This window comes from Vulpes lagopus, chromosome 9 (assembly GCF_018345385.1).
Source record: "Vulpes lagopus strain Blue_001 chromosome 9, ASM1834538v1, whole genome shotgun sequence".
NCBI lineage: Eukaryota > Metazoa > Chordata > Mammalia > Carnivora > Canidae > Vulpes > Vulpes lagopus.
In genome coordinates this window covers 1009826-1033509 of record NC_054832.1, presented here as the reverse complement: position 1 = coordinate 1033509, position 23684 = coordinate 1009826, and the positions used below count along the sequence as shown (strand labels likewise).

At 66.7% G+C, this 23684-nt stretch overlaps 3 protein-coding genes across 7 annotated transcripts; 1 reads left to right on the top strand and 2 right to left on the bottom strand.

The window, feature by feature from the left end:
- Window positions 1-878: 878 nt before the first annotated feature.
- On the bottom strand, window positions 879-4834 carry NAPRT (nicotinate phosphoribosyltransferase). Of its 3 annotated transcripts, none has more exons than XM_041769157.1 (13): window positions 4509-4834; window positions 3587-3714; window positions 3416-3498; window positions 3170-3300; window positions 2961-3076; window positions 2560-2756; window positions 2340-2480; window positions 1939-2023; window positions 1751-1831; window positions 1562-1664; window positions 1330-1484; window positions 1122-1229; window positions 879-1041 (listed from the first exon to the last, which is right to left on the bottom strand). In XM_041769157.1, exons 1-13 carry the CDS (start codon window positions 4732-4734, stop codon window positions 979-981), a joined length of 1617 nt encoding a protein of 538 aa, XP_041625091.1. In that variant the 5' UTR covers window positions 4735-4834; the 3' UTR covers window positions 879-978. The 3 variants fall into 3 exon arrangements, 2 of the variants coding, with proteins under 2 accessions (XP_041625091.1, XP_041625092.1); XM_041769158.1 differs by having other exon boundaries at window positions 3626-3714; XR_005989931.1 differs by having other exon boundaries at window positions 898-1041; window positions 1330-1458.
- A 1145-nt stretch (window positions 4835-5979) lies between these two features.
- On the bottom strand, window positions 5980-19099 carry EEF1D (eukaryotic translation elongation factor 1 delta). 3 transcript variants are annotated; one of them, XM_041769422.1, is made up of 8 exons: window positions 18942-19099; window positions 10422-10545; window positions 9975-10046; window positions 7094-7193; window positions 6909-7009; window positions 6567-6785; window positions 6177-6371; window positions 5980-6076 (listed from the first exon to the last, which is right to left on the bottom strand). In XM_041769422.1, exons 2-8 carry the CDS (start codon window positions 10536-10538, stop codon window positions 6038-6040), a joined length of 843 nt encoding a protein of 280 aa, XP_041625356.1. In that variant the 5' UTR covers window positions 10539-10545; window positions 18942-19099; the 3' UTR covers window positions 5980-6037. The 3 variants fall into 3 exon arrangements, with proteins under 3 accessions (XP_041625356.1, XP_041625357.1, XP_041625358.1); XM_041769423.1 differs by having other exon boundaries at window positions 10422-10542; window positions 18942-19093; XM_041769424.1 differs by lacking the exon at window positions 18942-19099 and adding an exon at window positions 11982-13045 and having other exon boundaries at window positions 10422-10542.
- Window positions 19100-19541: 442 nt separating this feature from the next.
- Window positions 19542-23628, top strand: TIGD5 (tigger transposable element derived 5). Its single transcript, XM_041769425.1, has one exon. It carries the CDS (start codon window positions 19542-19544, stop codon window positions 21510-21512), a length of 1971 nt encoding a protein of 656 aa, XP_041625359.1. The 3' UTR covers window positions 21513-23628.
- Window positions 23629-23684: the final 56 nt, after the last annotated feature.

Here is a 23684-nt window from a genome sequence, read left to right as displayed (position 1 = left end):
GGCCCCAGGAAGCCAGCACCTCTCCACACCCTTGCCCTGTCTGCCTTTGCCGCCCTTGTGCCGCCTGCATCCGAGAGCCCCTGCCCCCTGTGGCCCACAGCACGAGAACATCTCCCCCAAGTGGTTCTCTGGAAGCTGAGTCGCTCCCTGTGCAGAGGCAGGCCCAGCACAGCTCATCTCCTCCCTGGCTCCCCTCCTTTTGGGAGGCTGCTGGGTCAGGAGCTGGCTCCCTCTAAGGTCCAGGCCTGGTGACCCCATGACAGATGCCAAGCCAGTAGGGTGGAGCCCATGAGCACAGTGTCCCCGTGGCAGTCCGGCAGGGTTGGCAGCAGCAGTGGCCAGGGACACCTGGGCTGCTCTTTGGCTCAGGAGGCTTGAAGTGCCCATGGTTGGTGTGCAGTCTGCAGCCATGCCCGGATGCAGGAAGTCCCCCAGGCCCTCTTTCTGGCACCTCATCCCCACCCCATGGCTCCCCGCCCCCAGGCTCCTGCAACAACTCCCCCAAATCCTAGATAGGCACTAGAAGCCCCCGTCTCCCCACAGCCCTGGGCTCTCCAGCCTCTGATTTGCCCCTCGAGTCCAGCTCCATGAGTCTCAGGCACTCCCAGCCTTGGCCTCCCCTGGGAGCTGGACCCACACTCCAATCCCAGACTCCAGCCCACCCCTGGGGGCCCCAGGGGGTCTAGGGAGCAGCGGGCTGGGTGAAAAAAATGACACAGGACAAGTTGTGCAGGACAGCGAGTGACGTGTTGACTTCAGGCAAACCCCAGCTTTTTTTTTTTTTTTTTAAGATTTTCTTTTTTAAAAGATTTTATTTATTCATGAGAGAGAGAGACAGGCAGAGGGAGAAGCAGGCTCCAGGCAGGGAGCCCGATGTGGAACTCGATCCCGGGACTCCAGGATCAGGCCCTGGGCCGAAGGCAGCGCTAAACTACCGAGCCCCCCGGGCTGCCCCCCCCCCCCCCCCCGTTATGGTTCTCACGAGGATCCTCCCGCACCCAGTCTGTCCACCAGGGCCCGGAGCTTATCAGACAACGCAACCTGTGGGAAGAAGAGAGGCTGACGGGAGCCGTCGGGACAAAGGGTCCCAGGGCCAGCTGAGGATGTGGCCGTGCACCAACCTGGTAGAGCGCGGGCCGCTCCAGCCACTTGTGCTCAGGGCTCAGACGGCTCAGGGACAGCTGGGCGAAGGCTCTAGATTCGGCCAGAGATGGGAGCGGCTCGCACAGCTGGGGGGGAAGACAGAAAGAAGGGGCTGGGTCAGGGGCCAGAGCCAGGGCTCAACTCCGGCTGAAGGTGCAGACTACGGGAGGAGCTGGAGGCGCCCACCTGTCCCTGCTGGACCCAGAGCCTCAGCAGGGGCTCCACGCCGGCAGGCCTCACAGTACAGGCTTCCCGGGCCCCGTGAGGCCAGACCCGCAGCTCCTGGCCAGCCTGGGGTGGTGGCTCCTCTGCCAGCTGCAACACATCCAACAGCAGGGACCCTGTGTGTGCGTCAAGAATGAAGGGGGGGCGGGCCCAGGGACTTGAGAAGGGCCTCAGAGGGCTGGGAGGGGCTCACCTTCAGGGCCCAGGAGCCGGAAGGCAGCCTTGCTCCCAGGCAGCGTCTGTTTCTCGGGGTCCTCAGTCAGCTTCATTCGTGGTTGGCCTCCCACAGACACCAGCTGCAGAAACATGTGCTGGGATCGTTGGGCTCCTCCCCAACCCAAGATCCCTCTGGCCTGCTCCACCGGGTCCCCCGATCCGCTACCTTATAGACGCAGCCCAGGGAAGGCTGGCGGGGACACGTGACCACATTGGTGCCAATGCCTATGACGTTCACCTCACTGCCCTGGAGGAGAAGAGGGTGGCACTGGCCTTCTTAACATCTGCAGGCCCAGAGCCCTCCTAGCCACCCTCTGGCTTGCCCGCACCCTGCCCTGCCCCGCCCCACCTCACCTCCTGGGCCAGCCGGGCCAGCTCCTTCTCATCAATGTTGTTGCTGACAGCGATGGAGATGGATTCCAGCCAGGGCATCTGGAACCTGTGATGGGGGTAACCCCTCCAATGTTCCCCGATGTACCTGGTCACATGCACCCCCCAGTGATGCCCCCCCCCGCCAGGCCACCAACACCAGCCGAGGGTCTGTCTTCAGCCGCGCAGGCTTTGGCCTTTTGCTTCAGCCCCTGGGTGAACCCACCCAATTTGCCCACCAAGGGTCCAGTGTCTCCACTGAGGTAGCAACTGGATCAGAGCTCCTCAGTTTGGGAGGGGCAAACTGCTTCCTCCCTCTGCCCCATCCCAACATTCCTGCCCCTGGTTGGGATCTCTCCGCAGGCATAACTGTCCGGGGGACTCACCGGGCCGAGATGGTCCTGAAGACCCCGCGGATCTCCTGGGCCTGCTGAAGCAAGTCACCGCTGTCCAATCGTATGCCTACTGCGCGGTAGCCCAGCTCCCCCAGGGCCAGGGCTACTGCCAGGAAGTTAGGAAGACCGCTCCTGCGGCGGGTACAAGAAGGGTGCGTGAGGGGCCGTGGCTGCTCTGCAGAGCCCACCCAGGGGAGCACCTGGGCCTCACCTTTGCACGCTGTAGGTGTCCAGCAGGCCCTGGAAGGCCTGGGGAAAAGCCAGGGCATAGGCCACAAAGGCTGCCCGCTCCCCCCGGTGGGGCTCCTGCACCCCCAGCCCCAGATGGGCACACACGCGATCCAGCCATGCCTCCACACGAGCAGTCAGGTCCACCCTAGGTCCTGGACTGGCGGCTGGAGCCAACATCTATGGAGAGGGCTCAGTGAAGGCTGGGCAGTCCCTCGTGCAGGGGAAGGTCTGATTGGGGGCAGTGCCACCACCGGGGCTACCTGCCGGGGTGGCTCAGGTGGGCCACGCATGGCCTAAGTGGCAGCTGGACCACCCTCCCCTGAGCAAGGACTGGCTTTGGGGTCTGCTGTCTGGAGTGCAACAGGGATGAGAGGTACTGACCGGGTCTGGGGGCACCTCAGTGCCCGAAAAGGAGGTGACGAAAGAGTGGGCAAGGGTTCCCGCCAGGGGCACACCCCGCAGCTGTCCTGCAAGCACATTGCTGCTGCCATCGAAACCTGGGCGGGGGGTCAGGCATGGGGTCAGGCGGGGCTGGAGGGCTTCGGGCAGGTCTTCTTCCCCCCGCCCCGCCTTCCTCCTCCGGCTCTCACCGCCCAGGTAGCTGTAGGTGGAGGCCGTGAGACCCCCATCGGGGCCCTGGGCTCGCCGCAGCCCCATCTCCAACAGCCGCTTCTCGGGGCCCGCGATCAGGCGAAGGCGTGCAGCGTTGGTGGCGATGAGGCTGTGGGGGCAAGGAGCCGGCCGCGCGGGGGTCGGGAGGTCACCGTGGGGGGCCCCTCTCCCGGGCCCAGGCCCCGCCCCCACAGCCCCGCCCCCCGCTCCTCCGGGGACCCCACCTGGCGTAGCTGACCAGGCAGAGGAGGGGCGTCTCCAGCAGCTGCACCACCAGGAGCGGCCCCGACACCTGCAACAACGGCACCTGCGGGGGCGGGGGCGGGCGGAGGGGTGTCGGCTGGGCGATGCCGGGCGGGCCCGCGCCCTGTGCGCCCCGCTCACCCCACACTCACGCTGGGGAAGGCGAGGGAGCCCTCGGGCAGGGCCCGCACCGTCACATCCGAGCAGTCGAGGGCGCGAAGGTGCTCGAAGAACGCGGGGTCCGTGTCGGGGGGCAGCACCGAGGCCAGAAACTGCACGTCTGGGGGGACAGAGGCCCTCAGCGCTGGAGCCAGCGCAGGACGCGTCGGGGCCGGAGCCGGAGGCCTCGGGCTCACGGGAGGCTCGGCCCGGCTGGGCGGGCGGCGGGGGGCCGGGGCGGGGGGCGGCTCATCTAGGGGGCGGGGGGCCGGGGCGGGGGGCGGCTCATCTAGGGGGCGGGGGCGGGGGGCCGGGGCGGGGGGCGCCTCATCTAGGGGGCGGGGGGCCGGGGGCGGGGGGCGGCTCATCTAGGGGGCGGGGGCGGGGGCGGGGGCGGGGGGGCGGCTCATCTAGGGGGCGGGGGGGGGGCGGGGGCGGCTCATCTAGGGGGCGGGGGGCCGGGGCGGGGGGCGCCTCATCTAGGGGGCGGGGGGCCGGGGGCGGGGGGCGGCTCATCTAGGGGGCGGGGGCGGGGGCGGGGGCGGGGGGCGGCTCATCTAGGGGGCGGGGGGGGGGCGGGGGCGGCTCATCTAGGGGGCGGGGGGCGGGGCGGGGGGCGGCTCGTCTAGGGGGCGGGGGCGGGGGCGGGGGCGGCTCATCTAGGGGGCGGGGCGGGGGGGGGCGGGGGGCGGCTCATCTAGGGGGCGGGGGGCGGGGGCGGGGGGCGGCTCATCTAGGGGGCGGGGGGGCGGGGGCGGGGGGCGGCTCGTCTAGGGGGCGGGGGCGGGGGCGGGGGCGGGGGCGGCTCATCTAGGGGGCGGGGGGGGGCGGGGGCGGCTCATCTAGGGGGCGGGGGGCCGGGGGCGGGGGGCGGCTCATCTAGGGGGCGGCGGGGGGGGGCCGGGGCCGGGCTACCTGCGTCCCGAAGGCGGAAGGCGCGCAGGAAGCGCACGCAGTCGCGGAGCCCGGCCGCCAGGGCGAAGGCGCCGCCGAACGGGCAGCCGCGGAAGAAGAGCTCGAACTCGGCCTGCTCCCGCGCCCGGCCCGCGCGCCAGTAGCCCAGCGCCATGGTGGCCTGGTACAGGTCGGTGAGCAGCGGCCGGGCCGCCGCGCGCGCCTCGGGGTCCTGCTCCGCCGCCATCGCGACCCCGCCCGGGACTCGAACCCGCGCCCCGCCCCCCGGACTCCGACCCCCGCCCGCGGCCTCTGACCCCCGCTCCGCCCCCGGGCTCCGGCCCCGCCCCGCGGCCTCTGACCCCGCCCCGCCCCCGGGCTCCGACGCGCTCCGGCCCCGCCCCGCGGCCTCTGACCGCCCCGCCCCCGGGCTCCGGCCCCGCCCCCCGGGCTCCGACGCGCCCCGCCCCCCTCCAGCCGGGACAGGGCCCGGGCGCTGCAGGGCGGGTGGGGAGGGGCAGGCCCGGGGAGGGGCCGCGAACCTGCCCCAGGTGGGCATCTAGGTGGCGCCACACTATGTACAGCTCAGGGTGTGTGCTGACGAAGGGCAAGGGGGCGCTTGTCCACCCTTCGCGGGCGCCCAGACTCTTGCACCCCCCAGGAACGCTGTAGTGGTGGGCAGGGCCCTGACGGGGGTGGGGACAGCAGTCCATGCCCCTGTGGCTCGGGTCCCTGGAGGACACCAGCTCTGACCAGAACCACAGTCCGCAGCCCTTCCCCAGCTTGCAAGTGGCCGTCTCACCAGCCAGGTCGGCCAGTAGCCCAGGGGAGGAGCTGCTAGGGACCTTAGTAGTGGCAGGGCCATGGGTGCGCCCCCACGGGACTCCGCACGGCCCGTCCAGGTCCAGGGACCGGGGGTCACAGCACAGGCCGGGGATGTGAAGGCTGCTCAGCTAAGGCAGGAGCCCCGCCCCACACGGTGGGAGGTCAGCAGGGCTCTGCACAGGTCAGCCTGGGGAACCCCCGGGGGACTGTGACTAGCCACAGCAGCAGGGCCAGGACAGCCACTGGAACCTTTGTTCCCTGGACAGCTTCAGGCTGACACCTTTGCTCCCATGGGGGCAGCTCAGCAGGGAATGGAACCCAGAGAGGGACCCTAGCCCTACGGAGGACGAAGGCACGCTCTGGTTCTGGCTTCAACAGCTTGAACTGGACGTGACCGTTGTAACGGGGGTGGGGGTAGGGTGAAGTCAGGCTGGCAGCCAACAGACAGAGAAGGGAGTGAGGTCATCCAGTCAACCAAACACCGTGGAGAGACCGGGAGAGAGGAGGGGGCACAGCCCCTGGGATCCCTGCTGTAGGGGGGGCAGGACAGGCGGGGGTCCAGGTTGGACACGGATGGGGTGGAGGCCAAGTCGGAGGCCTGGAGTGTGGCACGACGGCCCCGACGGTGCCCGCCCCCTGGGCCCACACCAGGACAGGACTCAGAGTGTGCAATCTCAGTCTTTAATGGCTGCGGGGCCTCGCACACCCAGGCCCGGTGCTGGGGCTCAGATCTTGTTGAAAGCAGCAATGTCCACACTCTGCACCTGAAGAGGAGGGAGGCCAGCGGTCACGTGGGGCCCCATTTCCCGAACACCCACCCGCTCTGGCCACCTGCCAGGCCAGGGGTTTCCTTGAGACACTTACGTGCTCCTCGAACTTGGTGATCTCCTCCTCCAGCAGGTCTGTCCCCACCTTGTCGTCCTCCACCACACACTGGATCTGCAGCTTGCGGATGCCATAGCCCACCGGCACCAGCTTGGAGCCCCCCCAGGTCAGCCCGTCTAACTGGATGGAGCGCACGCAGGCCTCCAGCTGGGCCATGTCTGTCTCATCGTCCCACTGGCAAGTAAAGGGGTGGAGGCTGTGTCAGGAGCCTGCAGACACCAGCGAGTGTCCCCTGCTTCACCCAGAGCACCACGGAGCAAGCAGCCCCTCCAGGGCCCCAAGCACAGTCTGGGCCAGCAGCGCGCGGCCCACTGGGACAGGGGGCAGGGCGGGCGGGCGGGCGGGCGGGGGCAGAGGCACACCACTCACAGGCTTGACGTCCAGGAGGATGGAGGACTTGGCCACCAGCGCTGGCTTCTTGGCCTTCTTCTCAGCATACTGCCGCAGCCGCTCCTCCCGCAGCCGTGCCGCCTCCTTGTCCTCCTCCTCATCGCTGCCAAACAGGTCGATGGCATCGTCCTCATCGTCCTCTGCAGCAGTGGCCGCCTTCCTGGGAGGGGGCTCCGCTTGGCGCATAGGGGACACGTGCTGCCATGGGGAGAGAGGCTGAGGCCTGTGCCGCCGGGGCCGCAGGTACGCATCCCAGCTGGGGCCCTTGAGGATGCCAGCCCCCAGGGCAGCCGAGGGCCCCTGGCCTGCGAGGGTACTCACCTGGGTCTGAGGGGCCGCAGCCCGGTGGGTGGGTGAGCTCTTCTCCAGCACGCTTAGCCGGGCCTCCAGCTTGGAAACCGCCTGCTGCAGATCCTGCACGACTGCAGGAGCAGAGGGGATGCTGGTCAGAGGGCAGAGGGGCCAGAGGAGGGGGGCCATCCCACCTGTTAGGCCCAGGGACTCACCACCTCGCAAGCTCTGATTTTCCACTTCCAGGCTGGCGATCCGGATGGCGAGCTCACTGTGATCCCCGCTGGGCCCGCCGGAGGCCCCAGGGCCTGAGCTCTGTAAGGCAGGGCGAAGGTGAAGACGAGGCACCCAGTCTGCTCCCAGGGTCCCCCCCACTCACGGCCACAGACAGCACACAGCCCTGGGGCAGCCTCAGCCACCATGGGGCCAGGCAGCCCGACTCAGAACTGGACACAGGACAGAAGAGCAGCTGAGGGGCCAGTGAGGACAGGACAAACGAACCTTCCCGTGCAGGGGACGGCCACTCCATAGCACCTTGCCTCCCCCAGGCCAGGCACCTACCTGCCAGCCTCCCTCTGGTTCCCCGCCCCCCCAAACTGGGAGCACATCATGTGACTCAAGCCGTGCTCCCCAGGGAGCCCTTCGGCCCGGCACCACAGTCCAAGCCCGAGTTACACCCCGGGGCCCACACGCACACCCCAATGGCATGGCTTGGGAGGACGGAGTGGACCTGGTCCTTTCCCGAGGGCTGTTGTCATTCCCCCAGCCCCATGTCCAATTATGACAAAGACCCTGGGCCTAGGGCCCACTGCCACCAGCAACAGAGCAAGCCCCAAGGCCCCCTGTGCTCTACGTACCCCCAAGTCACAGACAAGGTGAAGGCCCAGAAAAGAGGCTGATGGGTGTGCCCACCCCTGCCAGGGGATGGGTGAGCAATGCCAGGCACACGCTAACCCGTGATCCCCAGCTCCCTACCTGGCTCCTAGAAGAGCCGGCCAAAGGTGCACAGGGCACCGTGTGGCTGGGGCAGGAGCATGGGCACCAGGGTGGGCTCTGCTCACAGCACTCCCCTCCTTTCAGCGAAACTCCTTGCCCCAATGGGAAGCTGGGCTGGATTCCCTCAAATCTTGGCTGCCACCACCTGGCTTGTGGCCTCCTCTCCAGCCTGTTTCCCCAGCACTCAGCTCCCAATGCCATCCTCACTAGAATTTTCCAAGTTTCCATCACACAGGGAGCCTCCTGTTCCCCTGAGGCCCTGGCAGCAGGCTGGTGTCTCAAGCTTTTGCCCTGGTGACCATGGAATGGGGACTGCCTGCTGACAGGTCCCAAGGGTGCCCCAGGAAGTGGTGGGCAGAGACCAGGGTGCTGGCGGCCTGAGACCAGGGTGCTGGCAGCCTGCATGCCACCAGGCCCCCTACTGAAGTCTATGGCCTGGGACGACCTCACTCACCCCGACCCTGACCCAGGCGGCCCTAGGCTACCCCGTCTAGTCTGAGCCTACAACAGCAGGCCACGGCGTAGTGCCACATCCAGGGTTTCCCCATCCCCACCTCCAACCTTGCCCCTGGCACCATCCACTATTCCCAGAGTCTGCTGAGCTCTATCCAAGCCTGGGGCTGGTCTAGCAACGTCCTTCCTAGGCCATTAGCCGTCGAATGATACTGCTGTCAGCTTCACGCTGCTTTCTCAGGAGAGGTGCCTGTCTGCAGACTGGGTCCTTACAGTGGTAATCCAGTCATGAGGTCATTAGGGTGGCCCTAACTCTGGTGTCCTTATAAAAGGAAATAGACACATGGAGGGAATACGATGTGAAGACACAAAACAAGGGACATCCTCATGCCTAGGAAAGGACTCGGAACCTGCCCATACCTCGGCCTGGGACTTCCAGCTTACAGACAAAGTGCACTAAGGCCTTGGTCTGCGGTGCTTTGTTACAGCGACCCCAGTAAACCAGCCCCCAGGCCTAGCAGGACGCCCACGTGCTTTCCTCAAGACCAGGACCCAGCAGTCAACCGCAAACAAGGCCAGAGCAAGAGTTCCTGTAGCCCAAGAACCCCCATGGCTGCTGAATTCAGAGCTGCTTAGCTACCCTGGCCCTGGCCTTCTGGGGGCCAGGATCCCACACACCTGGCCTGGGTTCAAGGCAACAGCCCCTGGAGTTTGTGGAGAGCTGTCCAGCCTACGGCCCAGGAGCCAGTACATCCAAACCGGCGGTGCCAGGCAGAGGCTCCCAAACTTGCCCATGCACTAATCCCCAAAGCCTATAAAAAGATGACCTCAGCTGACAAAAGGGACTTTGCATATAGGACGGAGCAGAGGCTCTGGAGATAAAGAAATTATCCAGGGTTATGTGGGCAGGCCCCAGGTCACTGTCAGGCCCCACGTCCGTGAGAGGCAGAAGAGAAATGCTGGAGTCGTGACGCAGCTGGCTGGAAGCCACAGGATGCGGGCAGCTTCTCAGTCGGAAAAGGCAACAAAAAGAGAGTCCTTCCTCAAGTCTCCCGGAGGAATACGACGCTGATGATGCTTGGCCTCCAAGGACAGCACAGCACGTGCCCAGAGGGAGAACGCGGCCCTGACTCCACTGGCCAGGAAGGCAGGGCTGCAGGTCTGTCTCCTCCTGGGGACACAGCTGCTCAGCCAGGCTGGGGACAGAGCTGGACACGGCCCTGCCCTCCTCTCTGGATCCCATCTGGGACCTGGAGGCTGAACCGGGCCTCTAATCTACCGCTTGGACTCCACAAACCCTGTGAACTCCTCTCTCTGGGGACGCGGGACCCGGGGAGCAGGGGGAAGGGGAAGCAGACGCCGCCGCTCACACTCCTCTCCAGCAGGGCGCTATGCAAGCGGGAGGCCTGCGGAGGACGATGGTGTTGGCGCAGGGATGGCACCGAGTGGCAGCCAGGGCAAGGGCCGAAGGGAGTCCTGGTGACCTGGGCCGGCCAGAGGCAGAGGAGGGAAGGCTCCTGCCCCAGCAGGAACACGGCACCATACACCTCACCCTAACTCTGCTCCGAAGGGCAGCAGGACTAGGGGGCAAGGTCAGACGTGCTGCGTGGTGGGCAGCACAGCCAGCACGAGCCTGCAGGTACTCACTCCGGCCAGGGATTTCTGGATGTTTTCTCTGGCTCTTGCAATGTCACGGAGGATCACACTGGCGCCATTCTCCTGTAGACAGTGCAGAAAGAACCAGTCTTTCCCCCCACCCCAATTAAAACGATTTTAATGGGGAGGAAAAAAGAAAAAAAAAAAAAGAAGAAGAATCCTGATACGGAGAGCAAGCAAGAGCTCTGCAGAATGAAAGCTCAGCAGGGTGGCAAGGAGCGCAAGGCGCCAGTCTCGTAGCTGTGACAGCAGGGCCCGAGCGCACCCAGTCTGCAAGCCCAACCCGCTGGTCTGAGACAGTGGGGGGGACTGTCCGTCCCAGGCGGGCACCCGAGCAGATCCGGAACCCTAGCAGCCCTCCAGGGCGGCCACACCTCCACATGCCCCACCCCAGCCAGCGCGGACACAGACACCCAATGATCTGCGTACAATCCCTACCTGGCGTGAGGAGCCAGCCACAGGCCCGTTCATCTGCTCGTAGAATTTCCTTTCTGCTTCATCGTATTTGAACTTGTCAAACCAGATCTTCTCATGTACTAAGAAGTTTGTGGCCATTTTCCTGCTGGGAAGGGGATGAGACACTAAGACTGTGTGGCTGGAAGGAAAAGGTGCACCCCCGAAGGCGCCAGGCCTGGCCTGCACGAGCGCCCCACCGACGGCCCAGGCACCAGGGGTCTCAGCACGGCTGAACCAAGTCTGTAACACCCTCCACACCATTCCCTGCTCCCACCCCTGTGCTTCTCGGGTCAGCATTCCCAAGGCTTTCCCCAGTGGCTCTCGAAGTGGGGCGAGGAGCTTCTGGGGGTCCCCAGGACTCTCCCTTTCCAACCACACATCTGCACAAGGCTCCATCTATGTCCAACAAACAATTCACACCAACAGACAGCGCAGAAGCATGAGAATCCAGCTGCCGCCCGTTAGCCAAGACACTGAAGAGATTTGAAGAAAACGTGTAAGGCCACTCTGCTCGGTAAATCGTTACGGGAAAACTACTCCTATCAAGTCGCCAACGTTAACAAACAACAAATTTATTTTTCAACAAATAAACTACTTCCACCCTTTCTGTTTTAAATGCAAACATGGCAAAAGGAGATCCAAGAGAAGCTCCTTGGGCTCCAGAGACTAGTTAAGTTTGAGAACAGCTGCTCTACACCAGGAGTCACGCTGGGCCTGCCGCCACCGCCCCACCACTGAGCACAGCCCGTTCCTGGCCGAGGGCGACAGAAATGGACCCGATCTCACCGATTGGCTGTGCCGAGGGCCCCAGGCCATCACTGCACCTCACCCTTGATGGCAAAACGGGGGCTGGGTCCCAGGATTGTCATCCACGCACGCCTGGACCCCCGTCAGGAGTAGCCAGGCCACGATGCAGTTTCGGCTCCGTGCTGCCCGCACACCGACGGGGACACCCCTGCACAAGCCACCCACCTCGTCCCTCACACCAGTAAGCGTTCAAACCAACAAATCCACCCCCCGCCCAGGAGATGCGGGGCTGCTGGTGGGAACGTGGAGCCAGGGTGGCGCTGCTTCCCCAGGAGCCTGGCCCATCAGACTGCCCACAACCCCCCCTTTGCACGTGCAGATCTCTGCCCTGCTGCCGCCCCAGCCCCCTGCAGGTGCCCTTCAGACACAGGGTGCCCTCCTGCCAGCATGGTGTCCCGAGGACACCGCCTCACCTTAGGGGTGGCTGCGGGCAAGGGAGGCAGGAGGACACACCGGCCCCCACATCCTCCCCACCCGGCCCTGGACAGCCAGAGGGGACCCTGGGGGCCGCCCAGTCGGAAGGCAAAGCCGCCCCCCGGCCCCAAACCTTGGGAGGCTCCTGCCGCGCCGCCCCGGAAGCCCCTCTGCCCACCCCACTCCTGCAGCCAACTCAGCCGGGTCCAGGGGTGTCGGGAGAGCCGCGCGGGGCAGGGGCGGGGAGGAGAGCGCCAGGGCCCCAGCCGGGGGTGGGGGTGGGGGGGCCGGGCCAGGCACCCGCGCGGCAGGTTCTCCTACTTGGGTCTCAGGCCGGACACGGACAGGCCAGACCGGGCACCGGGTCGGTGAGGCAGGGACGCGGCCTCGAGGCGCCAGGCCATGCGGAGGGCCTCGGCAGCGTGGTGGCGGCACTCGGCGCTGTCGTAGGCGGGCTTGCTGAGCCAGGGGGCCTCGGCGTCCTTGTGCAGGAAGTACCAGTAGGGCAGGGCACAGGAGGCGTCCCCGTCCAGCCGCCGCGGCCCGACCCGCCTGCTTCCCACGGCCGCGGCCGCGCGGCCCCGCCGGTCTCTGCGGCCCCGCCGGGCGCCCTCGGGCCCGGCCCGCTCCTGCAGCCGCACCTTCCCGGGCGGGTGCCCGTCAAACATGGCCTCGTAGAAGCCCCGCTCGGCCGCGTCGTACTGCGGCTTCTCCAGCCACACCTCCCGCACCAGCGCCTGCAGGCCGCCCAGCGGGGACTGGCTGCTGGCCGGCGGGCTGGGCGCGGGGCCGGCCAGGTCGGGGCCGGCCGCCCGCCTGCCGCTGCCCTCTGCGGCCAAGAGCAGGGCCTGAGACCACTCCACAAACGCCCGCTCGGCCTGGTCGAAGGAAGACTTGTTGACCCAGACGCCCCAGGTCACGTGGTGGCAGGCCACCTGGCTCCCGTGCGTGCAGGGGCCCCGGGGCGCCAGCGCGGCCGCGTCGGCCAGCCTCCGGCGGTAGGAGCTCTCGGCCTGGTCGAAGAGCGGCTTGTCCAGCCACACGCGGTCGGCCGCGAGGCCCACGAGGGCCAGGTCTGCCGCGCCGAGCCAGCCCTTCGGGGAGCGCTTCCTCTTCTTCTGCAGAGGCTTCCTGCCGTCGTGGCTCTTCCCGGGGTCGCTCCTGCTGCTGCTGTCGCGGGCATCGGCCTCCTCGGCGTCCTGGGCCTCCTCCTGCCCGGGCCCGTTCACGGCGGGCACCTCAGCCAGGAGCTGCTGCGTGGCGGCGGCTCGGGGGGCCTCCTGCTCGCAGAAACGCCGCTCGGCTTCCCCATGCTTCTGCTTGTCCTCCCAGACAGTCTCCAGGGCACAGGAGGCTCGCCCGCTCCTCATCTTCCGCGCAGCGTTAAAAAGCAAGCACAAGAAGGCAGTTGCAACACAGCGGGCCGCGGGAGGACGGCGCCCCCACCCCTCCTCAGCCTCCCGGATGGGGGTGCCGTGGGCCCAGGCAGCCAGGGCCCGGAGGCAAGTCCCGGAAACCCAGCAAACCAAAATACAATTACGTGCATGCGTGTGCGTGAGTGTGTCCTTTTCACCGTAAAACTAATCTTTCCTAAGGCCCCAGCTCTGCAAAGGGGTCTAGAGAACAGTTCCCAAACCCAGCCACAGATGGCTTCTCACAGAACCTCCGGAGGGTCGCTAGAGAAGACACAGGGCACACTCGGACTTTCATAAGCAGAAAATAATTCTTAAAATAAATATGTTCCATGAAATAAAGACATTTATGCTGAAGGATTGTTCCTCGTTCATCTAAAATTTTAACTGAACGTCCCCTGACTTTGCTACATTTGGCCACCGTGCCCGAGGCACTGGGGCTCCCGCTTTACAGAAACACACTTGGCATCTCTGAGGATGGGCCACCCGCCCTGTGGGGCTGTACACCCGCCACGGGCCACACCACCATCCAAAGCAGCACATGCTTCAAGGGGAGCTGCCAAGGGCCTTAGACGAACGACAGCCTCTGGAGGGCGAGGGGGGGCAGCTGGGAGCAGAGATGGAGAGCCGGTCCCTGCAGGGCCACGGGGGGGGGGGGGGGGGGAAGACACCCGGCAGGACGCTAATGTTTATCTAAAAGACAAGGAGCTTGGGGGATCCCTGGGTGGCTCAGTGGTTTAGTGCCTGCCTTTGGCCCAGGGCGATCCTGGAATCCCCGGATCAAGTCCCACGCTGGGCTCCCGGCATGGGGCCTGCTTCTCCCTCTTCCTGTGTCTCTCTCTCTCCCTCTCTATCATAAATAAATAAATCTCTAAAAATAAATAAATAAAATAAAAGACAAGGAGCTTGGGATGTGTGCGTGGCTCAGTGGTTGATGGTCTGCCTTCAGCTCAGGGCGTAACCCCGGGGTCCTGGGATCGAGTCCCACATAGGGCTCCCTGCATGGAGCCTGCTTCTCCCTCTGCCTGTGCGGCTCCCATGAATAAATAGAATCTTAAAAAAATATAAGTAAGTTAAAAATAAGCAAGTAAAAGAGAAGGAGCCCAGTGGCTCAGGCATCAAGAACCAGTCTCCCTGGTCAGCTGCAGCCACCTCTGGCCTGGGGGTCATCAGCTCACAGCTGTGTGTACCTACAGCTAAATGAGGCCACCTGAGAATCCGGGCCCCAGACGATGTGAGGAGCCCTCCCCTCCTTTCAGTGCCGTTTGATGTCAGGGCCCACCCACAGGATGGTGGGAGGCAGGCTGGGGGCTCTGTGTCCCATCTGCTACAGTGGACAAGCTATTGGCCCAAAGCCTCAGCTTCTGGGCTAGAGGTGCTGTTCCCTCCAGCTGGGAGACCACGGTCATCTGAAGGAGGGGGGACACCGCCACCGCCGCACCTTCTGGCCAGGAGCAGCTCAAGCCCAGGAAGCCCCAGAAGCCAGTGTGCTCTCAGGATGTACCTGGAGGTCGAGCTCACTCAGCTGGCTCTGAGAGGAAGGACTGTAACCCGCACAGATAGGGTTCTCTGATCCCAGAGAAGTGCCGGTGCCGACACACCAACACCCAGGAGCTAACTTGCCAGCTTCCCCTCAGGTCATCCTTGCTGTCCCCCCGCTTCTGTGGGGTCGTGCATGGAGCCTGTGCGAGGACACCCACCTGCTGGGCCCTCATCCCCAGGAGACAAGGTTTCCAGAGGAGGACAGCGAACCTCCCCCACCACCTGTGGCAGGATCGACATCCCTTCCCTAACACCCCAAACAAAACTGAAACCTGATTCTAATTACCCAGTGGGACACGTCAGCTGTCTAGGCCCCACACCACCGAGGATCGGGGGCAGATTCTCTCGTGTACTGTGAAGGGACATGTTGGAGGCCTCTACGGGCACGGGCCACAGGATAGAAGCCCCAGACTCGGAAACCCCTGGGCTGTGCCCTTGTGCCTTCCTCCCCAGGCCGGCAGCAGTACTTACCAAGGCCAGGCTGACAGCAGAGGCAGTGGTGGGAGGCGGGGGCATGTGCCCAGGAGGCAAGGCATTGTGACATCACCCACTGTCCCCAAAGGGACTGCAGGCCAATTGAGCAGGGCTTGTCGGCCCTTCAAGCCTTTTGGCACCAAGCCCCCGGCAGACCCTCAGCGCAGCCCAGGGCTGGGTTGCTTGGGCCCCTTCAAGGGCTGACCCCCGAGTGGTAAAGCCCTGCCAGACCGCATCGGCCTGTCCTGGTCTCCTGGCATCACACCAGGCTCTGCGGCCACACCTCAGGGAAGGCCAAGCCGCTTCGTAAGATGTCTCAGAACAATGAGGGACGGGGCTTGGGTGAGAGGCTAGCTGGGGTGCAGGCCCATCCTGGCCTGCTCAGGGGGCGCTCCCACCAGAGGCAGACACCGGCTCAGGCCAGGGAAGCACCGAGACACCCCTAAAGGCCGCTGCCCTGCTCCACAGAGCAAAGCCCAACAAATCCAACCCTCTGCGTGGCAGACAAAGAAACAGAGGCCCGACTGCCAGGCCCCTCATGCTGGGACAGCCCGACAGGGGGCTCCCTGGCTGAGGCGAAGGGAACGCCTCGGCCCAGGATGGGCAGGTACTTACTTTCACTTTGGTGTCCTAGGACGGCATGAAGAGAAAGCAGCAAGGTTAGAGGTGGTCAGAAAGGACAGCGCAGGCAGGCTGGGAGGCCTCTGCAGAAGGTGCTTGGGAAGGTGGCGCGGAGGTGCGTGCTGGAGCACACGGGTGATGAGCACCCAACAGACCCACCGCCAAAGGCCACCCACTCAGGGCAGCACCACTCTGCTGACACTTGAAAGGAGCAGCTCCTAGAGCTCTTGTTATCTGGAGCCCAGGTGGGCCCTGGGGAGCACCAGCTGAGCACCCTCCCACCTGTCCCAACCTGGGGAGAGGTCAGCCAGCACCCCAGTGCCCTTGCCGGCCACCTGGAGCTGTCCAGGAGATCCCTACCCTGCCCCACGGTCCTGCTGCCACTAGATCCAGGCTGCTGGACAAGGCACAGACCACCACAACCGCTCTACCGGCCTCTGCAGCCCCCACCCCCATGTCACTCCAGGCTCAAAGTCAGGGTCTTCCCAGTGAACAAAGGGACAGGGCTTGAGCCCGATCACAGGTGATAACCAGGCCAGAAACAATGAAATGCCCCTGCCCAGATGCAACAGCCGACTCAAAGAGCCTTCGGGGTCCAGCAGGCAGGACCCCCCAGCCGCTCAGGCCCCAGAGCCCTCCTGTAATAGGAGCTCTGCCCTCCAGGCTGCTGCCCTCCTACGTCTACCCCACGCTGCAGCCAGCACGAGAGCACCAGCATCAAGTCACAGACAGGGACGTCCACGGTCCCCTGGGGTGTGTGGCAGACACAAGGACGCCGGTACCAAAGGGACGCAGCTGCCCCACAGGAGCACACGAAGGGTCCTGGGCAAGCTACCCGCAGACATGGCAGCGAGCCACTCCTGCTAGCAGCAAGGCCAGTGTAGAGGCCAAGAGCACACACAGGGACACGGAGGACCAGGCAGCAGGGGGCTCCCGGCTTCCCCTGCCCTGCCACTGCACCTCCCAGGACACCCGGCAGGGGACCCCCTTCCACGGCCTCCGTCTCCCTCATCCTGTTCCACGAAGACAGTTGAACCGAAAACCCACGTCTTCCAGTAGAAAAGCAAGTCTGAGTTTGAGCAGTCCCCTTAGACCCTCGAGGAAGGGGCCTCAGGTGTCCCCGGGGCCCTGCTCCTGAGACCAGACGACTGCTGGCATCTACTGGCTCGCTCCCCTGTGCAGCCATGAAGCTGTGCCTCGCACCCCGAAGGCCCAGGGCCCCAGGCACATGTGGACCCTTCCTGCAAGAGGGGGCATGGTCCTGCTGAGCTGCCCAGGGGTCTGGAGGGCCCAAAGTCTGGGACACCCCAGAGAGATCACCTCCCCCCCACCCCCGGGGACTGTGGTGAAGGCAGCCTGCATTGCTTCTGGCCACCAACGGCCGCTCCTCTGCAACCCTCTGAGCCTGGCAGTCTGCATCACCAGCAGTTGGAAGTGCTATGTGCTCCAAAGCGTGTGCAGAGCTCTTAGAGCGGGGGGCGGGGGGCAGCAGCCCCCAAAAGGACACTCGTGGCTGGAGGGCCTTGAAGGAAGGGGAGGGTGTGGCTGGCCGGAGCTGTGCCCAGCCAGGTGCCGGGGCCTCTGAGTCTCTGTGCGCCTGGGTGAATGGGGAAGGTTTCTGGGAAGGGCCGGCCCCTCCCCAGGCTCTGCCCTCCGTACTACTGCCCCATCCTCCGACACCACCCCACCACAGTCACACACACAAATGTCCACCCAGGGAACATCTCCGCCCACCTTCCATGAGAAGTGGGAACTGGGGGGCCCGCAGACTCTGTTTCCTCTCGGCCCCCAGAGTTGGACCCCGTGCTTCGTAACAGAGCTCTCCGTAGCCGAGGGCCTGAGGCAGCAGTAACACACGCTGGGGCTGTTTGGGTGAATGAGAGTAGCCAGAGGGTGGCTGCCCTGGGAGTGAGGCCGCCTGCCTCTTGCAGGGGGAGCTCCAGCTCCAGTTCGAAATATCAACCTGTCCTGCTGGCAAAAACGGGGCCCCTATGCGGTCACCTTCAGCGGTCACGCTGCAGCTGCCCATGTCACCCCAGGCAGGCACAACAATGTCCCCACCACAGCCTGTGCCAGCCGCCAGAGCCCGGGTCTAACCTAACCAGCCTGGCCCCTGGGCCCCTTCCCTCAGGGCGACCCCAGTACTGCACACGCTCCCTCAACCCTCCTATGCACACTGGACTCTCTGAGCATCTCCAGGCCCTACAGAGCGGGACGGCTGGCGTGGGGAAGGGAAGGCGCTGGTCGGTGAGGGAAGGGCTGGGGACCACCCTCTACTCCGCGTGGACAAAAAGTTGCCACCCACTTCGAGCACATGTGATCCTAAAGCGTCAGCCCAGGGCCAGGGATCAACACATATTCTTGCCTGTAATTTTCCGCCTGCGGCCCCTGAAACACACCCCTGCGCAACACGCCACGGACAATTTTTTGGTTAATCTTAAAAAAAAAAAAATAAAGAAGGAAAAGGAAAAAGGCCTTGGAGAAAGCTGTTTTCACCAAAGCACGGGTCAGCACATTTGCGGACCTGCGCTGACCCCGGGCAGCCTGACCCCGCACCAGGATCCTGCAGACGGCAGCTGTCGGGCCATCAAGGGCTCTCCCCGGCACTGGCAGGGGCCCAGCTGGAGGGCGGCCCGAGGAGGTGGCAGGTTCCTGCGCCCGTCCCTGCGCAGGGCGACGCCCTCTCGGGGTGCCCCGGGCCGCCCCCGCGGGAGCCCCCTCGCGCGTCCTTCCCCGCCTCCCCCGGGGGACGTGCTCGCCCTCGGGCCAGGCCTCCCCGATCTCGCCCACGGTCTCTCCCGCCGCAGGGGCCCTTCACGCCCGGGTCCCCGACGCCCAGCGCCCCGTACAGCCCCCGCGGCTCCGGGAGCCCTTCCACGTCGCGCGGAGGCACCGCGCACACCCCTCAGACCGGCCTCCCGGCGCCGTCGGCCCCGCACTGCCCTCGCCGGGACCCGCGCGCTCGCAGCCCCGCGCCCCCCTGGCTCACCCCACGAGCCGTCGGGGCTGCCCCAGGTCGGGCCGGCGCGCGCAGGACACCGGGAGGGCCGCGGGCCCCGACCGAGCCGGCCGCCCTCCCGCCCGGGCTGCGGCGGGGTCCGGCCGGCCACGTGGCCCGCGCGCCCCGCCCCTGCGCGCCCCCCGCCCCCTCCCCCGGCCGCCGCCCCCTCCCCCGGCCCCGGGGGCCTCGGCGGCGCGCGCAGCTGCTCGCGGCGCGGGGCGCTGTACTCACGCCTGCCAAGGACGCGGCGACCAAGGAGGCAGGCTCGCGGCGCGGGTCGGCTGGGGAAAGGGAGCGCCGGCCGCGCCGCGCACGGGAAATGAAGCGGCGGGACGTACCACCGCCGCCGGCCGCGCGCGCAGGGGAGGCGGCGCCCGCGCCCCGTCCACCTGGCCGCCGCAGCCCCCCGCGCCCGGCCCTGCCCGCGGCCGCCAGCCGGAAGCCGTGGGAGACCAACTCGGCGCTCGCGCCGGCCCCGCGGAGCCGGAGCGGGCGGCCGGGCACACGGCGGCAGCTCAGCCGCCCCCCTCCGCCGCCGGCGCAGTGGGCTGGTCCGGCGGGGCGGGGCGGAAGAGCCCGCACGCGCCGGGGGACGCGCTGCGCGGGGCGGGGCCGAGGGCGCGGGGCGGGGCCGAGGGCGAGCGGGGCGGGGCCGAAGGCGCGGGGCGGGGCCGGGCGGCGGGGCCTCCGCGCCTGCGCCCCCGGAGCTGGCGAGACAAAGGGGAGGGCCCGGCCGGCCCCGCCCCCAGCGCCCCGCCCCCCCCCGCGCGGCCGGCCGGGCCGGCGTGTGGCCCCCGCGCCCCCGCCCCCGCCCCCGCCGCCGCCGCCGCCATGTACCCCGCGGGCCCCCCGGCCGGCCCCGCTCCGCGCCGCGGCCGCCACGCCCCGCCCGGGCGCCCCGCGCAGCCGCCGCGGCTCCCCGCGCCCGCCCCGGCCCCCGCCGCGCGGCCGCCGCCCCCAGCGCCCGCGCCGCGGCCCCGCGTGGCCGTGAAGATGGCCTTCCGCAAGGCCTACTCCATCAAGGACAAGCTGCGGGCCATCGAGCGCGTCAAGGGCGGCGAGCGCCAGGCCAGCGTGTGCCGGGACTTCGGGGTGCCGGGCGGCACGCTGCGCGGCTGGCTCAAGGACGAGCCCAAGCTGCGCTGGTTCCTGCAGCAGCTGGGCGGCGAGGTGGGCACGCAGCGCAAGAAGATGCGTCTGGCCAACGAGGAGGAGATCGACCGCGCCGTCTACGCGTGGTTCGTGGCGCTGCGCCAGCACGGGGTGCCGCTGTCGGGGCCGCTCATCCAGGCGCAGGCCGAGGCCTTCGCGCGCCAGATCTACGGGCCCGAGTGCACCTTCAAGGCCAGCCACGGCTGGTTCTGGCGCTGGCAGAAGCGCCACGGCATCTCCAGCCAGCGCATCTACGGCGAGGCCGAGCCCCCGGCCGCCGGCCCCGCGCCCGGCCCGCCCGTCAAGCAGGAGCCCGCGCCGCCCCCGGGCCCGGGCCCGGGCCCCGGCCCCGGCCCCGGCTCCGCGGCCGCCCGGGCCCCCGCCCCGCCGCCCCCCGCCGAGGGCGGCTACGGCGACGAGCAGATCTACAACGCCAACGTCACCGGCCTCTACTGGAAGCTGCTTCCCGAGCAGGCGGCGCCCCTGGGCGCAGGGGACCCGGGCGCGGGCGGCTGCGGGCGGCGCGGGCGCGGCGACCGGGTGACCGTGCTGCTGGCCGCCAACCTGACGGGCAGCCACAAGCTGAAGCCGCTGGTCATCGGGCAGCTGCCAGACCCGCCGAGCCTGCGCCACCACAACCAGGACAAGTTCCCGGCCTCCTACCGCTACAGCCCCGACGCCTGGCTCAGCCGCCCGCTGCTGCGCGGCTGGTTCTTCGAGGAGTTCGTGCCCGGGGTCCGGCGCTACCTGCGCCGCAGCTGCCTGCAGCAGAAGGCCGTCCTGCTGGTCGCCCACCCGCCCTGCCCGAGCCCAGCGGCCAGGATGCCCGCCCTGGAGGAGAGCGAGGACGCCCTCCGGCGCTGTCGGCCTGAGCCCCTCAGCCCCCCGGAGGAGCTGCAGACCCCGGATGGCGCCGTGCGGGTGCTGTTCCTGTCCAAGGGCAGCAGCCGGGCTCACATCCCTGCCCCGCTGGAGCAGGGCGTCGTGGCTGCCTTCAAGCAGCTGTACAAGCGGGAGCTGCTGCGCCTAGCCGTGTCCTGCGCCGGCGGCTCCCCGCTGGACTTCATGCGCGGCTTCATGCTCAAGGACATGCTCTACCTGGCCGGCCTCTCCTGGGACCTGGTGCAGGCAGGCAGCATTGAGCGGTGCTGGCTGCTGGGCCTGCGGGCGGCCTTCGAGCCCCGGCCGGCCGGGGAGTCTGTTGGGGGGCAGCCGGCCGGCCAGGCCGAGGAGGCTGCGGAGCACAGCCGGGTGCTCAGCGACCTCACGCACCTGGCGGCCCTGGCCTACAAGCGCCTGGCGCCTGAGGAGGTGGCCAAGTGGCTGCATCTGGACGATGACGGGGGGCTGCCCGACAGCTGCAGGGAGGAGGCGGGCCCTGGCCGGCCCCCTGTGCTGGCCCCTGCCGCCCCTCCACCCCCGGCCAGCCTACCCTCTGTCATGGGGGGTGCAGAGGAGGAGGAGGAGGCTGCCGTGCCCACGGCCGGGGAGGCTGTCCGGGGTCTGGAGACAGCTCTTCGGTGGCTGGAGAATCAGGACCCTCGGGAGGTGGGGCCGCCAAAGCTGGTGCAGCTGCGATCACTGATCAGCATGGCTCGGAGGCTGGGGGGCATCAGTCCCTCTCCTGCAGTCCCCGAGGATGGGGTGTGACCAGGCCTGCCTGAGTGGCCCCCTGGTGGCTGTTCTCCTGCTGCACTTGGAGGGAGGGGACACGCACAGTCTTCCATTTCCCCTCTTTCCTACCCTGAGATGGCCCACCCCATGGCTCGGGGCTATAGGGATCCCGGTCCCCAGGCTGGCTTGTAGGGGCCCCGTTGGTGAAGGGTCATCCCGCTCCACTCGTCCCCGTTCTCTGGAGGGGGACCTAGCAGAGGGGTCCCGGGCTCACACACGTCCTCCGTCCTCCCTGGGCAAGCACACTCGTAGGGTCTGGGGTTTTAGCCAGGGTCCCTTGCCACACCCACCTGCCACGCACACGTCGTAGCGCACTTACCGGAGCAGTTTCCGTGTTCCCGCCCTGGCCCTTGTGCACCTTTCTGTACCTCCTGCCATCCTCCCGGTGGCCCATCCTGTGCACTGGACAAGGGCCCAGCACTCCCGTAAGTTGAGCCGTGCTATCTCACGGTCCGTGTGCTACAGCCCTGCAGCCCTCTCCATGCGGAAGCACGCATCTCCAGTTGGGTTTTTAGCACATTAAGCCCGTTTTTACAGATCTCCTTCCTGGGAGCCACGGTGGTATCTCTCCGCAGCCTGAGGCTGGCCTTGGAGGTTGGCTCTGTAGGGACTGGGAAGGGACGATGGCAGCCAGCAAGTGGGGAGCGGGAGGTTCTGGATGCAGCTGGGAGCATAGATTTCTGTTCCCCTGGGATTGTTAGTTTTCCTTAAGAAAATTGCATTCCAAACCTCTTATTCAATGGGGTTAGCAACCTTGTACCCTCGGGTCCGGGTGACTTGACCAATGACAGAGCGAGCTCCCTGGGGCAGCCTCAGCGCACTCGGTGCAGCCCAGGGCCCAGAGCCGTGCCGTCTCCCCGGAGCGGGCCTGGGGTCCTGCCAGCCACACCGGGACGACCTCCAGTGCCTTAGTTCCCCTCCACCGCTGCCCCACCTCTGCTGGCACTGCCGAGCGTGTGGCTCAGGAGCTGTTCCCAGAGCCTCCGGCAGTTGGGCTTTGGGTGGCTCAGGTTGAGAGGAGGAGGGAGGTGTCCATGTGTTGCTGCCCAGCGGGGGGTTCGGAGTCCTGCTGCTGCTCTGCGATGCACCCGCGAGGCAGCTGGAGGGAGCCCCCAGAGCAACTTCCCCACGAGTCTGAGAGCAAACTGTTCCTGGGAACCGTCCCTAGTCAAAAAGCGAGCGTGTGTGTGTGTGTGTGTGTGTGTGTGTGTGTGTGTGTGCGCGCGCGCGCGCGCCGTACATACGGCTCAAATCTGAAAGCTGAGGGAGGGTGTGAAGAATTTGGGAGCAGGGGAAGCAAGGCCAGGGCAGCAGCCCCCAGCCGGCCCGTCCACTCGCCAGCTGTGTGGAGCCTGCACCCCTGGAGGAGCTCCGGGCGTCTGCGGCTGGCTCAGGGCTTCAGCCCGTCTCACATCTCCTACCACCTGGTGGCAGCTCAGGGCCCTAGGCCTGGGGCCCCGGCCTCCGACCCGCCGGGCCTGCCCACTGGAGAGCAGCCCCCAGGCCCCAGGGGCGCTAGGCAGGGGCATCTGGCGCCCCCGAGTGTATCTCCGTGGAATGGCTGAATATTCAAAGCAGCAAAGATCTGCTCTTGGTCAGGGTCGTGGTTAGGGCCTCCAGTGGGCTTGGCAGGGGCCTGGGAATGGAGGCCCGGTGGGCGTACAGGCTTCTGCTAACCCCCCCTTGACCTGCATGTTTCGGGGGGATGAGACCACGCTGCAACCAGGAGGGAGCCGGTCTGAGACCCGTGGCCTTGCCCAGGGGGGTGCATGCCTGGGAAGCGACCCAGACATCCCTCGGGCGGCAGGTGCAATGTCCGCACGAGCTGAGGGGAAGAGCACACCCTGCGGGGTCCCCCAGCCCACACGCCAGGATTGCCGCGAGGAGCCCAGGGCCGGGGTCAGGCGCTCTTGGTCCCCAGATAAGGGTGCCCACAGGTGAGGCTGACCCAGGGGCGTGTCCTTGAGAGGACCGTGGGCTTTGAGGGTGCATGCTCGGCTCAGGGCCTTTTCACACCCACCCTTGCTGGTAGGGGGGTGGCCCAATCAGGTGGGCCCCACGTGCTTTATAATAAAGGTTCATGTCAACGTCACATGCATCCTTTTCCTAAAGTCTTATCTTAATATATTTTTTGAGTTTCGGCTTATT

Bases quoted from the DNA above. Each gene is read 5' to 3' on its own strand.
- NAPRT (XM_041769157.1), bottom strand. From the start codon at position 4,734: ATGGCGGCGGAGCAGGACCCCGAGGCGCGCGCGGCGGCCCGGCCGCTG. The intron at 3,301-3,415 runs GTGGGGTCCCCG...TTGCCCCCACAG, and splicing joins TGCCTGGTCAGCTACGCCAG to CCTCATCGCCACCAACGCTG. The intron at 3,077-3,169 runs GTGAGAGCCGGA...CCCCCCGCCCAG, and splicing joins CACCTACAGCTACCTGGGCG to GTTTCGATGGCAGCAGCAAT.
- EEF1D (XM_041769424.1), bottom strand. From the start codon at position 13,030: ATGAGGAGCGGGCGAGCCTCCTGTGCCCTGGAGACTGTCTGGGAGGAC. The intron at 10,543-11,981 runs GTAGGAGAACCT...CCTTCCCAGCAG, and splicing joins GTGTCCGGCCTGAGACCCAA to GAAAATGGCCACAAACTTCT. The intron at 10,047-10,421 runs GTAGGGATTGTA...CACTGTCTACAG, and splicing joins TGGCTGGCTCCTCACGCCAG to GAGAATGGCGCCAGTGTGAT.
- TIGD5 (XM_041769425.1), top strand. From the start codon at position 19,542: ATGTACCCCGCGGGCCCCCCGGCCGGCCCCGCTCCGCGCCGCGGCCGC.